Below are 16,840 nucleotides of genomic sequence, written 5' to 3'. Positions count from 1 at the left end.
ACACCCATTATTTAAAGGCAGAGGAAAATTTATTTGCAAGGACAAGGACAATTATACCTGTTACTTAATAGTAATGGTTGTTATATACCATTAAATAAGATTGGAGCGACAACTCTCTTCCTAGTTTGGAGAGTTTTAAGTTGTTATATCTCATTTTTCTCTTCCAAACTTCCATCAGAATTTAACTATCTATGAAAATACTCCGCATGAACATCTGGAGCATGAAGTTTGTAGGCATAAACATCTATAGTTGGCCCAATATTGAAGTAGGGGGCAAGCCCTAACACATTGGAAAAATGGATTTGATCTAACTCCAACCTAAAAACTAGCTCAAGATGGAAAGATTCTTCAAGTCTTCATTTTTAGTATGATTTTCTTATCCCAAACTAATGTGAATCAACACACCTGCCCACACTTAGGCATCAACCTCTAGAGTGTGAAGTTTACTAGCATAAACATATGATAGTGGCTTGAAAATAAAGCAAGGACAAGCTCTGATACCACATCCCATTTTGTTCTGAAGTGGGAATTTTAACACTTGTATATTCCCGATAATCTCCCCTCAAGTGTGAATCTCTTCCATAAGGCTTATTATTTGGGCCTTCTCCCCCTCGAACAGAAGCCTTTCTATAAACTCGAGTATTAAGGCATAACAATGAGCCCAAATACTCCACCTAGCTTACAAAGCATGCATCTCAAAGAGTGATGCTAAGATCATCAAATTTACCACTCTTCTTCACAAGAGTGCCCTATTGCTCCCTAGGCCTACTAGGAGTCTCCTTGCTCTTTCATCCTTGTGTCAAAGCACCACAGGAATCACTATCCACCATTCCATCGTCTCCATACTCGTCTGTAATGAAACATCGACTCTAAATACCACTAATGGACCAAGCTTAACCTAGAAGCTTGCTAAGGGGGGGGTTTACCCAAGTTTTACATTTAGTATAACCTTATCCCAAACTAAAGTGGGACCAAAAATTTAGTTGTGTAAATACTAGTGCATAAATAGGGTGAGCAAAAATAGACATTTACTTAAGATCACTCAATCTCTTATATGAATATTCCTAAACCTTATTGGTTGGATGATGTTATTGCTTAAACATATATTATTAGTAGAATTCTTTCTAGAACACTTAACTTTATGAGTATTTTAGACGTTCTCTAGGCTAACAACAATTGTACTTCCAAAGATCTTTAGATATGTTCACTTTGTTCATCAAACAATGTTAGGAAGCTAGAACGTAAGCTCTCAAATTTGATTGTAGCTTAATATGATATTTAAAAGCGCTACAAATGTGATCACCCTTCTTCAAGAAAATATTGTGCACGGATATCACCTTTAGAAGGTCTGATCCTCATTTCCTCAATCACCTTTTTAAAGGAAGCATGAGAAGAAGGCATTCCCTATTCGTAATCCTAGGTAGAGATTCTTTGGTCTACGCCAACGCCCATTGAGGATGACAAGGACCAAAGGCTTGACAAACTACCACCTCAAAACATAGGAGATTGAATATGTTGGAATTGAGAATCTACACATGTCCAAACAAGACAAACACATCAATTGAGCATGATTAACCTTATCAATCATTATCTAAGTTCAAATTTTGAATATTTATGTGGTGAGTCTCCTCCTATCCTTTGTCATTCTAATTCTAACTCTAATCCTAATTTGTCCACTAATGACCTTCACATTCCCATTACTATCATAAAAGGAGTCGGAACTTGTACTATAAATCTCTATTTTTTTTTTATTTTGTATCATATGACTTTGTCTCATTCCTATAGAACCTTTATCTTGTATATTTTTTTCTATTTCTATCCACAAGGTTGAAAGGAGCACATTTTGATCCAAAATGAAAGGCAATTATGGTTGAGAATATGAGAGCTTTGGCAAGAAACAAGATGCGGGACCTTGTCACTCCATTAGGAAAACAATGGGATGCAAGTGGATATTCACAATGAACATAAGACAAATGGCTTAATTGAATGGTACAAGATGTTAGTGGCAAAAGACTTTACATAGACCTATGGAGTGGATTATTAAGAACCTTTGTATCTGTTGCAAAGATGAGAACAATAGCAGAATCCTATCATCAGATGTAGCAAATCTTGATCAAAAGTAGTTTGATGTCGAGACAGCCCTTTTTACATGGATATTTAAAGGAATAAGTATACATGAAAATTCCTCCAATATTTGATGATGAGAAAATGGAAGGAAGGTTTGTATATTGCAAGCCGCACTATATGACCTGAAGCAGTCACCTAAATTGTTGTTTGGTAAATTCGGCAAAGCCATTATATCTTTTGGCTATCACCAAAGTAATATTGATCATACCCTATTTTTCAAACATGTAGAGATAAGATTACATTAATCATTGTTTATGTTGATGATATATTTGTGACTAGAGATGATAAGAAGGAGATTTCCTATTTAAATCATTGCAATATACTCTTTAATTAACTGAAAAATGAGAAAAGAGACAAAACACAATACCATAACCTGATACCAACCAACAAATTTAAATAAAATTTCACACATATAAAGTATATAGACAAAAATCAATATGCTTTTCAGAGAATTAGAGAGCTTTACATATCAAGCATCTCTAGAGGGATAGTGTCATAACCATGTTTCTATAAAAACTTATAGCATATATTAAAAAATAAAAAATAAAAAAAAAAATCAAACACAGGCATGAAGAAATATAAAAGTTGTAATTGCAATGTAATTTTTTTGAAAACTTGGGACAAACTAGAAGCATTTTTAGGTAACAAATTCATGAGTTAAGAGTCATTGATTACCTTAAGAAAACAAAATTTTTATGCATTAAGCTTTCAGCCAATAGTATTCATATAGAATTTTGGATGTCAAAGTATTACACAAAGATATTTATATGAGCACACTTTATAAGATACAATAATCATGCACACAAAGATAACAATAAATGGTCACCTCTGTCCAATTTGGGATTCCACCCTCGGGAACCCAAATAGGATGGTCAAACTTGCAGCTATCTCCAAATTTACAGGTTCGTGTGAGCATATAGTAGGCACAATCCTTCTCTCCTGGCCTTTGTGGATATATAGGCAAATTGCTTGCGCTCTCGAATCTAGAACGCTTGGCTAAAGAGTTGGCAGAATACCAAGCTTCAATTTGCCCAGTTGTAATGAGCACCCAAAATAGTCAGATAACATAGTACTATATACATAGTAATGAAGTATATAAAAAAAATTTTAAAAAAATACACATTTATTATATAGTTGTGCTTAAAATGGTAATTTTGGACGAAGGACATATATTAACAAAATAATGCATAGAGTATATTCTATAAGACCATTATATTAAAATAAATATGGATAACATATCACCAAGCTTTTAAGAAATTCTTTTAATACAAACAAACATATGTATGTATGTAAGAAATACAATGTCAATGTGATGTACGCCAAATACGGATACAACTTAACTTATTTTGGACAAAAACATCTTATAGTATTTATGAATGGATATGAGAAAATTTTAATGACTAAACTACAATATATTACTATTACCTATCATAGAACTATGCCAATAATGCATTCACAATGGACAAGCACATTTTAGTCATATTGGGGTTCACACTTTTTATATAGTGTATTCCTAACTGTCTCTTGTGTAAAGTAATCAACCAGGTAAGTGTATTTACCTATGATAATTACGACGATTATCTTTATAAGCAAGAGCAAAAAGCAACCCAACTTTTGCAGCCCAGTATGTTAGAATATAGAAGTAAAATAACTAATGAATAGTGAGAGAGCGTCCAACTCCAATGCCGAACGTTAAAAGATCTAATTCATGAATATTGGTTTACTGGTTCTGGAGTAATCTCAGAGAAAGAGATACAAAGGTAAATTACTCATTGTCTTCCAAAAACATACAAGATGGCCTTATATAGCCTTAGAACTCTCAGCTTAGACCTTAACTAATAAGTTCAAAGCTTATAGTCAAATATAGCTAATATACCTAAATACCACATTTGATAACGCAAATTTATATATAACTATATATATATATATATAGTTGTACATACACACATACATATGTGTTTAAGTATTAACTAGCACATATCGCTTTAACTACCATATGATAGACTCCTAATAGATTACATTTGGTACCTAAACTAATACGCTTAAATCAAAAAAAAAAAAAAAAAAGGAAAAAGCTAATGCTTATAGGTATGACAACAACTAAGCCTTAATCCATCGACTATATGATTCTTTTGCCATTCAACTATGTCTGAGACCAATTTCACATCAATATTCCAAAATTATAAATCCTTTGATCATGTCATTTTAGGTCCCTCTTTTCCTCCTCGCTCCTTCTATCACTAATATTCACTTTCTGTGTAGGCATATTTAGTATGCTAAATGGACTTGGACATGATCTAACACTCACTCCTTTTCCCTATGTGCTCTCTAATGAATATGGGCATTCCTAATTTTATCCATTAGCATATCACTAGACGTCCATCTTAACATCTGCATCTCTATCGTACTCATTTTCTCGATAAGTTATATCTTAAATGTCCAACGTTCACTCCTATGCAGCATAGTTAGCTTGACCACAATTTTATTGAACTTGCCTTTCATTTTGTCAGAGATCTTATAATCGCAAAACACTCCCATCGAACTTACGCATTTCATCTATCCTGTTTTAATCCTATTAGTTACATCATCATCTATTACTCTATCCAATCAAACCTCTATAAGAGCTAAATTTGCAATGCATATGTTCCGCCTGACTTCTACTTAGCCTAAAACCCCTATCCTATTCCCTATATTATTTAAGTTCTGATCCTTTGTGGTCATAGAAATAAAATAGTCAGGAAAAGTTATTATTTTGTCCCAATGGTTTAGTGAAGCTAATTATTTCATCCCTCTATATTTAAAAACAAATTAGTTAGTCTTCTCTTTTCAAACGGTTAATTATTTAGTCCCATGGATTGTAAGGATTAAATAGTTATTATTTTGAAAACGTAGATACTAAATGGTTGTGATTTTGAAATTAAAGGAACTAATAATTGTCACTTTTAAATTATAAAGATTAAATAGTCATGTTTTAAAATTATAAAGACAATGGTGTTGTAGTCATTTCATACACTACTGACGACTTAAATAAGCGGAGGTACTAAATAATTAATATTCAAATAGTCAATGGCTTGAAAAGATATGGACTAACTAGTGTGTTTCTAAAAATAGAAGGACCAATAGTTAGTTTCACTAAATCACAGGAAATAGATAGTAAATTTCCCAAATAATTATTCATATTTCAAAAACCTTGAATTTGGCTTTTCCTAACAAACTAAGCAGCTATATCACTCTCCCCCATGTTGGGAAAACTCTGTTGGTCGATTTTTTATGGGTTGAATTAACAAACTCTCCACATTCACAATTGCCACCAGCATTGCAAGAAAAAGAATCATGTTAGCTTCTTTGTTTGATGAAGGATTAACAATCATTGATGATCCAATAATTCAATAATGCCAACAAATTCAACACCTCAATATGCCACTTAATATAGTTGGAAAAATAACCCAAAAAAGAAGTAATTTCATCACATAAAATTTTCACTAGAACTTGAAGAGATATCTTTGTCTCTTTCTTCACTTTCTTGAGCATGTCAACAGGATAAACTTGATCATTACCATTCCCCAAGTTTTATCATTCAAACTTATCAAGAATTCAACATACTCCTAGAAATCCTTTCATTTCCAAAACAGTGGTTCACTCAGAGAGGTTGTTAGAGCAATCAGGATAATAAATATTTTCTTTTTGGTAAGTAACCCTGCCTCAAGGGTCTCCACAGGACCACAACTGCAAGTTACCATTAGTTATGAGGATGACTGCGGTATCAAACTGACAACCTTGTTCTCACACCAAAATTGACGTAAACTAGGGATTTACAAAACTATGGTAATGGTTGAAAAAGTTTGGAGCCTTTGGACTTTGGAAAGAGTTCAAGTCCTTCAAGAGACCTCAAAAGACTAATCCTCAAATTTGCACATTGGTTGTGGAGTAGTGTCATGGTTTTAAATAAAGCTAAATTGCGAAAAAGAGATCCATAAAGTCAACCCCTACTAATTTAGTGGTTGACTATCAAAAGAATTGTTGTTGTTGTTGTTCTAGAATACTATCAAAAGAAATAGCATAAAACTGAATTAATTATTTCATCTCTCAGAATCATATAAGAAGCCTCTATAGACTCCAAAAGCACTAGCAGAACCTAGACTAATATCGCAAGTATCAGACTAAAGACTGATAGATTGCCGCTTGTCATGTTTAGTGATTCAAATTGAAAAAATAAATAAAATATCTTAACTTTCATATCTTATATGCTCCTCACAGACTGCAAATATGAATTACAAGGTATGTGATTGTGAATACACTTACACCTGCATCAGAAAAGAAAACCTCACACCTATAAATACAACTTCGAATATGCAAGCGTCCAAGTCCTGCTAATCCATAAAAGAAAAACAAAAAATGCCCAAATTCCAAGCCCTTGAATGTGGACTTTCTTCGTGTATTGTGAACCTACATCATCATCAGTCTAGCTAGGTCATTGTTATTTATTGGCTGTGCTTCAGGGCACTTCAAGGATCATGATTTTGGTAGTTGTAGCTGAGAGTAATGCCTTAATCTGTTAAACTTAGTTGGTTACTAGTCTAACTAGACCTCTATGAATGTGTAGCATAACCAGAAAGCAAACTGTATTTAACAATTGCTCTGTATGAATTGAAGTACTAACATTTTAACAAATTTGAAGTCTCAGCAATCACAGAAAAAACCTAATATCTGAGATATGTTAGATATTTAGAAGAAGATTGAACTAAATCAAAGCAACCAAACAGGGAGTAACAGAGAGATAATAAAAGAGAAGAAGGCAACCTTCAGTAGAACGCTTGATGCCAGCGATAAGGGGCTCAACTGCAGTAGAAATATCGCCACCGGGCGGTGGAGTCCATGGCGCCAAATGCGAAGCGGTGGAGGCAGCTGCTGAGGTAATGCCTCCGTCGGCCGAATACCTGAGGGCTTCACGCTGGGTCAGATACATTAAGGAGGTGACCGACTACCTGGAAGGATCCAAATCCGACGTTGTTTCCAGGTACCGGCCCAAGGCAATATCAGAAAGGTGCGAGTCAGTGGGGAACCAGGGATGTGGGTGTTGGCCGCTGATGATCCCGAATAGCTTGAACAAAAGCCGTTGAGTTTATTTGCCATACACCATAGTTTTACAATTTCTTTTTCCCTGAGGATGAGTACCGAAATTTACCCTTATTAAAAATAAAAACCAAAATATAATGTCATTCTTAAAATAAATAAATAAATTTATCTCATATTTCAATTTTAAAACGTAGAATTAACATAATTCAGTGATCCTAATCAACAATGTATGTAAAAACTATGTTCAACAAATAGAGAAAAAAGAACTGTAAATTTTGTCATTTCTACTTCAAGTGATAGGATGACTTTGTTGACTTCATTCCTGTCAACTTCATATTGGACAATGTACTCCCACCGGAGAAGTGAAAGTAGCCTCTAATCATTTGTAGCTACTTTATTCAATTCAGGATTTTTACGAGCCTCTTTACCTTAAGGCCAAAATATATATTCAGTATGTTCTTCACTCATGACTTTTGTATCACACTGCTAAAAATAAATAAGAGAATTTTTTTTAATGCTAATCATCTAGAGATGGCTTGTTACAAAATCAATTACCCCGTCCGTTAATGAGCTCCTATGACTATAAAATCTACTCATGAAGAATGAATTTCCAACGTATTAAACTTTAAATATTTGTAAAATATTTATATTTTTCAACAACTATTATGTCACATTATAAATTATAATCTATGTATTAATTTTATTTGTAATATAATATTATATTAAAAGCAAAAAAATAAAGAATTCAAAATACAAACATTGCACTTCTCAAAATTAATTTTAGCTCCAAGAATCACCTCATTTGGTGATCTGAAAGTTAAGTTATTAATTCTTGAAATTTCATATAATTTTAAAAATTCTAAATTTGCTTATATAATTTTAAAAATTCATAATTAATTCCATAAAAATAAAAAATATAAATAACACATGAAAATTTGAAGAAAAGTTGGTGAAGAATTTAATAAAAATATTTAAAAACTTATAATCTTTTCAGTTTGATATAAAAAAATTGAATGAATTTGATTACCCATTTGAATTAGTGGTCCTTAAATTTCACATTAAAATTGAGGTGGGAGGTGTATAATACAGTCAAATCAATTTAAAAACATGTAAAAAAAATCTAAATAGAGTAGTTTGAAGACTTGAAGAGGGAAAATTTTTTAAATTTTTTTAGAGTAAAATTTAGAGAATTTAAAGAGTTAGAGGTAAAGGTGATTGCTACAAGGAATCATGAAGAGAAAATAATTATTTATTAAGATTTATAGAGATAAAGGTTTAAATTAAAATTTTTTCAATTACTGAATTAATTTTATTACTTGAAACAAAAAAAATTTTATTTTATCATTTTTTATTTTCATTTAATTTTCTCTATTTTTATTTTTTATTTTTTATTTTGTCATTATTATATTTTTTTAATATTTTTTCATAGCATAAAATATATTTTTACTACTCTAAAAATTAATTATAAGTGTCTCGGAATCATAATGTGATTTTTATTATCCGACTCTCACTATTTCAGATGTGCATATACCTCAATACAAAAAACAAGAGACTATAGTTTGCCTCCCACTTTGGTGAAGGTTGGAGGATCTTCAGAGTTCGCCAAAGTGTCCTAATGCGGCATAAGGTTTGAGTTCACCACTTTTTATAACTCGCTTGGCTTACCTGACCTAAATCAGGACTTGGACAACCAACTCGATTGATTGTGTTTTTGAGGTTTATACCTAGATTATCCTAGAATTCTTATATATCTTTTATTCTAGAAGAATTAAACCCCATGTAGTTAGAAAAAACCTAGACTACCTATTCTAAGCTTAGTGGAGAAGTTTCAAGGCGTGCTCTATACCTTGGAACCCTAGAGAAAATGCAGCATGATTGTGTGATTAAAAACATAAACCTATCTTGAATCTAGTGGAGAAGTTCTAAGGTATGCTATGTACCTTAGAACCCTCGAAAAAAATGCAATATGATTGTGCGATTAAAAACCTAGACTACCTATCCTAAATCTAGTGGAGAAACTCTAAAGCGTGCTTTGTACCTTAAAACCCTCGAGAAAATGCAATATGATTATATAATTAAAAACCTAGACTATCTATTCTGAGTCTAGTGGAGAAGGTCTAAGGTGTGCTCTATATTTTAAAACTCTCAAAAAAAATTGCAATATGATTAGGTGATTAAAAACCTAGACTACCTATTCTGAGTCTAGTGGAGAAGCTCTAAAGTGTGCTCTGTACCTTAGAACCCTCGAGAAATGAACATGATTGTGCAATTAAAAACCTATACTATCTATCATGAGACTAGTGGAGAAGCTCTAAGGAGTAATTTGTACCTTAGAACCCTCAGAAAAAGAATGCAACATGATTGGGTACTTAAAATCCTAAACTAGCTACCCTGAGTCTAGTGGAGAAACTCTAAGACGCGCTCTGTACCTCAGAACTCTAAAAAAAATATATAATATAATTATGTGATTAATAACCTACTTTACCTATCCTAAGTTTAATGGAGAAGCTCTACAGCATGTATTATTAGGAAACCAATAGATTACTGCAACCCAAACACACAGCGGAAAAATTAAAAATCTATGTTTTCCTTCCCGGGATCTGTGTGCTTTGTTTATTTCGAAAGGAAGGATAAGAGACTAACCTGTTAGACTCAACGAAAAGATACTATTGCGGACTGATGTTGCTGCTTTTTCAACGAACACCCTCAATGGTATCTACACGAACGTCTTTTATCCTTCTAGAGTGCTAGCTCTCTCAAAGATGGATAAGCTATGTGCTTTTTCAATCTGCAGCTCAAAACGATTTTTCCAAAAAAAAGTTACCCCCACATTCGCAGCAGGAGTTTTATACGTTTTAAGTCTTTTTGTTTTCTCACAATTCTTTTCGTAAAAGAGTTGTGTTTATCACTCACTATCACAATCTCGCAAATACTCAAATATCTTATGTGATAGAGTTGTGTTCATAACCAACTATCACAATATCGCAGATAATCAAATATCTTATGTGATAGAGTTGTGTTCATAACCAACTATCACAATCTCGCAGATACTCAAATATCTTATGTGATAGAATTGTGTTCATAACCAACTATCACAATCTCGCAGATACTCAAATATCTATGTGATAGAGTCCTTTTTCTGTAACAGTTACAGATAGACTGCAGATCATTTTAAATATCATTATCTTATAATAATAAATAATTAATATTAATAATAATAACATCTTTATTATTATTAATTATACTAATGGGCTTTTAGCCCATTAATATGACATAGCACATCAATAACGTTTTTTTGTGTGTGACCTAATAGACTCATATTAATTGGCAATAGGCCCAGTCCCACAAAGCCCATAAATTATAAGCAGCCTCTAGCAAGACATTATGATTATCCAACTAATATGAGGATTGATAGTCTGATAAAGTCTAATAAATAGAACATGTATTAATCCCTTTGTCACACGATATCTAGTTTGAACATAAGTCATGGTCAATGTCAAACTTATAATGTTCAAACTTGTGATTTCTCGATCTCTAAGTAGACTGATAAAATCAAATGATATTGATCACACTATCAATTCATTTAAGTACGGCCATGCATTTCTCAGTCTCACTTATCGAGGGCCCCAAAAGATATCTCTCTCAAAGAGAGGGACAAATTCTATCTTGATTGTTTAATATCCTCTACATAATTTCTATCATGCTCAATCATAACCTTTATAATTGTCCGATTAAAGACAATGTTTAGTTATGTCAAAATATAACAGTTCTTATATTGGAAACTATGACAATCTCAAGTCAAAGTATTAAGATATAACTACTTTGAAATTTATTTATGACAATACTTTGTTCTCTAACAAGTATTTATGATTATTGAATTATATCAACATATACATAATCATCTCATGATTATCAATCAATAATCATACTAGTTATATTTTATTATTATCAACATAATAATAAGTAACAAGGGATGTTAATCATTATTATGTAACATGCAAACAAATAATAATGATAATAAAAACCTCTATTATTAATAATCAAAACGACATACAAAAAGGTTCAAGATAATGGTCTAGGGCAAATACACTAATATGTATGTACCTTAGAACCCTAAATAAATGCAACATGATTAGGTAATTAAAAACCTAGACTACTTATCTTGAGTCTAATGAAAAAGCTGTAAAGCGTGCTCTATACCTTAGAACCCTTGAGAAAATACAATATGATTATGATTATATAACTTTGAGGATTCGCACTTAGATTCTCTAAGTTTCCTACGTATTTCCTATGAAGAAGAATCAGACCCTTACATAATTCGCCAACAAACTTGACTACCTATCCTGAGTGTAGGTGCTACCCATGCATGGCATCTATGCTTTATAGGTGTAGCTAAAGTCCTATAATGATGTGTACCTTCTACTTCTTAGATGTCTATAGGTAATATGTTAATTCGTGTATGTGACATCCTATATAATATATCGTATGCCTCAAGCCGTGTCTGTGGTCTTACCACAAAACATGAATTCTAATTTTTGAAAATTCTAATTTGCTTTGAAAGTCTCAGTTTTCTAATTTCTAGATTCTTCTCTCTGATTTTTTCTTCTCCGTCTCTTTATGCTTTCTACTTCTCTTATTTTCTCTCTTTTGATCATTTTTTCCTATTTTTTCTTTTTTGTCTTCTTTCTCTGATTTTCTGATTTCTTTTCTGATGTCTCTCATTGGGGATTTTTTTTTCTGAAAACCTTAATGCAAGAAAACAATTTTGAAAAATAAAATGTAAACTCCAAATTTGAACCAACAACACTTTCTTGGGTACTTTTTTGTCTTGCATCTTTTGCTCATTGGGGGACTACTCTTCTAGAAGATACTCGCCCAAAGTCCAAGACTTGATCGTGGAAGAAATATTGAAATGATAAACTGTACGAACATGATGGGTTTTTAGTGCGCTCTTCATCTTTTTTGCACTCCTTAGGTCTTTGACTTTCCTAAGTTGCCCTTTTTGGTTTTCAACTCAGTAAACTTTTCTTTTTCTTTTTCTTTTTTTTACTCTAACTTTTGCTTGAGCCACCATTTCGAGTTTTTAGCTTCAACGAGCCTTCTTTTTTCCTTTCTTTTCTTTTTTTTCCATTTTGTCTTTTTTTTATTTTCTTTTTTTTTTTAAGAATTTATTTGGAGAATGAAAGATATTTCTAGAATTAATAAAAAGATTTCTACTTTCGTTCTGCTTACTATATCCTAGCCCTTTCTAGAGGCAAAATGCTTAGCAAAAATTATCATAAAAACAAATACTATAAATATATGTGTAAATTTTATTAATTAAAAGTACACCCAATTTTCTTCATATTACAACAAATCATAGAACTCCAATATATAAGTTCGATGAGGCTCGTAACATGCTAGATGATCTTTTTAGGTTTTCTATCCAGATCTTCTCTCGTTCTCCTTTTGCCTAGACCGCACTTTGCTGGTTTTTAGCCTAGCTAATTTTATTTTCTTTTTCTTCTTTTTTCTTTCTCTTTTTTTTCTCTTTTCTTTTTTTTTTCTTTCTTCCTTTATCCTAACTTTTTTATGGATCACTCTTTGTGTGTTTTTCGCCCATCAGGTAATCTCATGAAAGGTACCGCTTCAGGCTGTCCAGGTTGACAGGTTCTTGAAAGTCATTGCCATCCAAATCAGACAACAAGATTACACCTCTAAGCAAGATTTGCTTGACCAAGTAAGGGTCATATCAATTTGGCTCAAATTTCCCAGGAGAATCATAAGGCATGAGTCGCGCTTGCTTAAGCACTAGATCTCATACTTTGATCGACCTTTGCTTTCCCTTTTTGTTAAAGGCTTGAGTTATCTTCTTTTGATAAGCCTGCATATGGTGTAAAGTTCAAAGCTTTTTCTCATCAATAAGGGCCTACTCGTCATATTGCTTCCTTACCCATTCATTTTCAAGTATTCCAACCTCTAGCACAACCCTTAGAGGTTTCACTTCAAACTCAATCAACAGAATCACTTTGGTCCCATAAACTAGAGAGAAAGGTATCATACCAGTAGAATTCCTAGTTGTTATTCTGTATCCCTAAAAAGCATAAAGTAACTTTTTTTGCCAATCCTTATATGTTTCCACTATTTTCTTGAGAATAGTCTTGATAATCTTATTGGCTGCTTTGATTACCCCATTAGTATGTGGTCTATAGAAAGAGGACTTATGGTGCTGAATATGATATTTATTAACCAGATCTTAAAATTCACCCTTGAACCGTGTACCATTATTAAAGACTATCTCATAAGGCACCCCATATCAATAGATTATATTCTTCCTAACAAAATTAGAAATTCTGCTTTGCCCCCACTATCTTGTAGGATTCAGCTTCTACCCACTTAGAAAAACAATTTATTGCCACTATGATGAACTTGTGCCCATTAGATGCAGTCAGAGTGATGTTCCCAATGATATGATGCCCATATAGTAAAAGCCCACGGTGGAGGCATATTGTGCAACTCATCAATTGGTACATGACTCATATTCCCATGAATCTGGTGTTCTTGACATTTTTTGATAAACGTAGCATAATCCGCTTCTATGGTAGACCAAAAATACTCCAACCTCAGGATTTTCTCTGCAAGTACTGTAACGACCCGAAAATCGGACCGCTACCGGAGCTAGGATCCAGGTCGGCTTAAGGCCGCCGGGACCCGTAGCAAGCCTAATATGTAACCTGTAAACCTGTTTAATCCCATACATGATCAACAATATACATAGAAATTAAAACTTTTCTTTCATACATTCTCACATATACCAACCTCAACCTGTGCATGCACTGAACATAGTCATAACTATACACATTGACCCCTCTGTGGGATCTCATCAATGCCCCAATGGGCGATACATCATAAGTTGAGTTGGTTTACATCTACATCATAAAACATCTGAGATCATGCAATAAAGGGGATAACAATACCCATAGAGTCAAGCACAACTTCTAATCCTCAATATCATTATACATAACATGACTATTCATAACATTACATCATTATACAATTTATCATGTCCACTTTCTATCTATTACAAACACATGACTTTACTCTTCTTGACTTATCTGTCTAGCCCGTACCTGCAATCCTGGGGGATTAGGAAAAAGGGGTAAGCTACTAGAGCCCAGTGAGCAGAATAATGAAAAACAACATTTAAATTCTCATGCCATCATGTAATGCAACACATCACAACAAATCACATCTCGGATGGTATTGTCACCAATAGTCCTCTGCATTCCAAAGTGCCGGGACGTAGAATGGGTACAACCGGTCTTTCTCTTAACATAACATATCATAACATTCCAATGTGCCAGGGACGTAGAATGGGTACAACCTGGACTTTCTCTTACATCGTGCCAAGGATGTAGAATGGGTACAACATGGACTTCCATACCATATCATGCCATAACATCATCATACCATATGAGGACTAAAGGATCATCCAATAACCAATCCACATCAACATCAACATCATAAATGCAATGCAACATATTCGTGAATTCTAATGCAAACAACCTAATTCATCACATGGCATTCATGATGCATGAACATGCTAAAAACTTTATAATTTATTTGCTTTAAATCGTAAAGGTTTATTCTACTCACCTCTGGCAGAAGCTCTACTGACTCAGAAGCAGCTGAACTTACTGCTGGGGTCCTCGATTCCTCGGGTCCGAACCTACACAGGTGGACTCAAATGAGGGACCAAACAACTAGAATATAATTCTAAAAACATCCCCCAAAAACCCCCTAAAACACCTCAAAGCAATCATGCAAAAACATGCAAAGGAAGGCTGAACAGGGCACTTTCGGCGGCAGGTTCGGCGGTCGAAAGTCCCTCCAGAGCCGAAAGTCAGGCAGGTTCAGCGGCACCTTTGGCGGCCGAAACTCCCAGACAGAGGCGAAACTCATGCATGTTCGGCGGCACTTTCGGCGGCCGAAACTCCCAGACAGAGATGAAAGTCTCCTTTCGGGGGCAAGCTTCGGCAGCCGAAGGCTGCTTCCACAAGCATGTTCGGCGGCCGAAAGTTCCTTCGGCTGCCGAACCTGGTTTCTCCCCTAGTGGCAGAAACTCAGCTCTTCTATGCATATACGCCTCCCATTCCATCCAAACATGCATAAACCTATTCTACAACACACATACACAAGCATACAAGCTCCTAGGGGCTTCAAACTATCTAAAACCCCATCTACAACACATCAAACATGCATTGGCAAGCCACATTGTTCAAAAACACAACATAAGCTCATAAACCTACCCATAAGCTAAACATGCATTCTACCCCATAGATCTTCATAAAACTTACTTAAAACATGGAATGAGTTCAAGATCGGCCCTTACCTCTTGAAGATCGAGAGAGGGACAACCAAAACTTGGAGATGGGAGATTTTCAACTTCCTTGGGTCTCCAAGCTCAAAACTTGCTCAAAACTTGAAAATCTTCAAAACAAGATGAAAACTTGTGAAAATCGTGAAAGATTTGAAGGAAGAACTCAAAGATTGGTGAGGGACGGCGGAGAGCTCACCTTGGCCGAAAATGGGGAGAAAAGCTCGCCCGTTTTCGGCTAAGGGACCCTTTTATAGTGTCTGGCCAGGCCACGTTCGGGGGCCGAACGTGCCTCCGCATGCATGCCATGTTCGGCGGCCGAACCTGGACTTTCCTCACTTATGCCTTCGGGGGCCTAAGGCACACCCGAAATGCCTGCATGTTCGGCGGTCGAACTTGAGGTTCGGCGGCCGAACCTGAGTTTTCCTCCAAGGTTATTTTCATACAAAACTCATTTTCTTTCATGCTTAAAACATCAAATACATTAAAACATTTTATGAAAACATAGTTTTACCCTTCTAGAGGTCTCCGACATCCGAGATTCCACCGGACGGTAGAAATTCCGATACCGGAGTCCAGCCGGGTATTACATCACTATCTTGTAGGATTCAGCTTCTACCCACTTAGAAAAACAATTTATTGCCACTATGATGAACTTGTGCCCATTAGATGCAGTCAGAGTGATGTTCCCAATGATATGATGCCCATATAGTAAAAGCCCACGGTGGAGGCATATTGTGCAACTCATCAATTGGTACATGACTCATATTCCCATGAATCTGGTGTTCTTGACATTTTTTGATAAACGTAGCATAATCCGCTTCTATGGTAGACCAAAAATACTCCAACCTCAGGATTTTCTCTGCAAGTACCCTTCCACTTATGTGTGGACCACAACTTCTAGCATCTATATCTTCTATAATATGTTCAGCCTACTTGTTACGCATGCGTAATAGTAGCATTCGTTTGTAATACCTCTTATATAGCTGCCTCCCCTTCTAGCTAAGGTAAACTATCTAGCCCATTGCCTTATAATGGTTCTTTATCTTCCATTAATGCCTTTAGGATAAGTAGGAATCTGATGCTCAACTATATCTCTATCAATCCCATACATATCTCAATAGGACCAGGTGAAGGTTTCTTGGTATTTTGTTGACAATATTGTGAACCTTTCCTTTTCTTGCATAGTAAGATTATTTACCATATATGCGTATCCAGATTAATGTTTATTGCATCTAATGTGTTAATAGAAGATGTTTTAAGATGATCATGAATGCTATG

At 34.3% G+C, this 16,840-nt stretch overlaps 1 protein-coding gene across 5 annotated transcripts in view; it reads right to left on the bottom strand.

Annotated features, from left to right (window-relative positions):
* The window catches only part of LOC110603762 (zinc finger CCCH domain-containing protein 37-like), a 40,612-nt gene extending 33,301 nt beyond the window's left edge, over positions 1–7,311 (bottom strand). For 2 of the 5 annotated variants that reach the window (XR_006349065.1, XM_043952145.1), the window contains exons 1-2: positions 6,928–7,310; positions 2,954–3,147 (exon numbers count right to left, since the gene is read on the bottom strand). Coding sequence is in view for 2 of the 5 variants with exons in the window: in XM_043952145.1 (XP_043808080.1) it covers positions 2,954–3,147; positions 6,928–7,093 (360 nt within the window). In the remaining 3 variants the exon portion in view is untranslated. Of the gene's footprint in view, positions 1–2,953; positions 3,148–6,927 lie in introns of all 5 variants that reach the window. The other 3 variants (XR_006349067.1, XM_021741656.2, XR_006349066.1) reach the window with 2 other exon arrangements.
* Positions 7,312–16,840: the final 9,529 nt, after the last annotated feature.

Source organism: Manihot esculenta, chromosome 16, assembly GCF_001659605.2.
Source record: "Manihot esculenta cultivar AM560-2 chromosome 16, M.esculenta_v8, whole genome shotgun sequence".
Lineage (NCBI taxonomy): Eukaryota > Viridiplantae > Streptophyta > Magnoliopsida > Malpighiales > Euphorbiaceae > Manihot > Manihot esculenta.
This window is presented reverse-complemented; position numbering and strand designations above follow the sequence as displayed.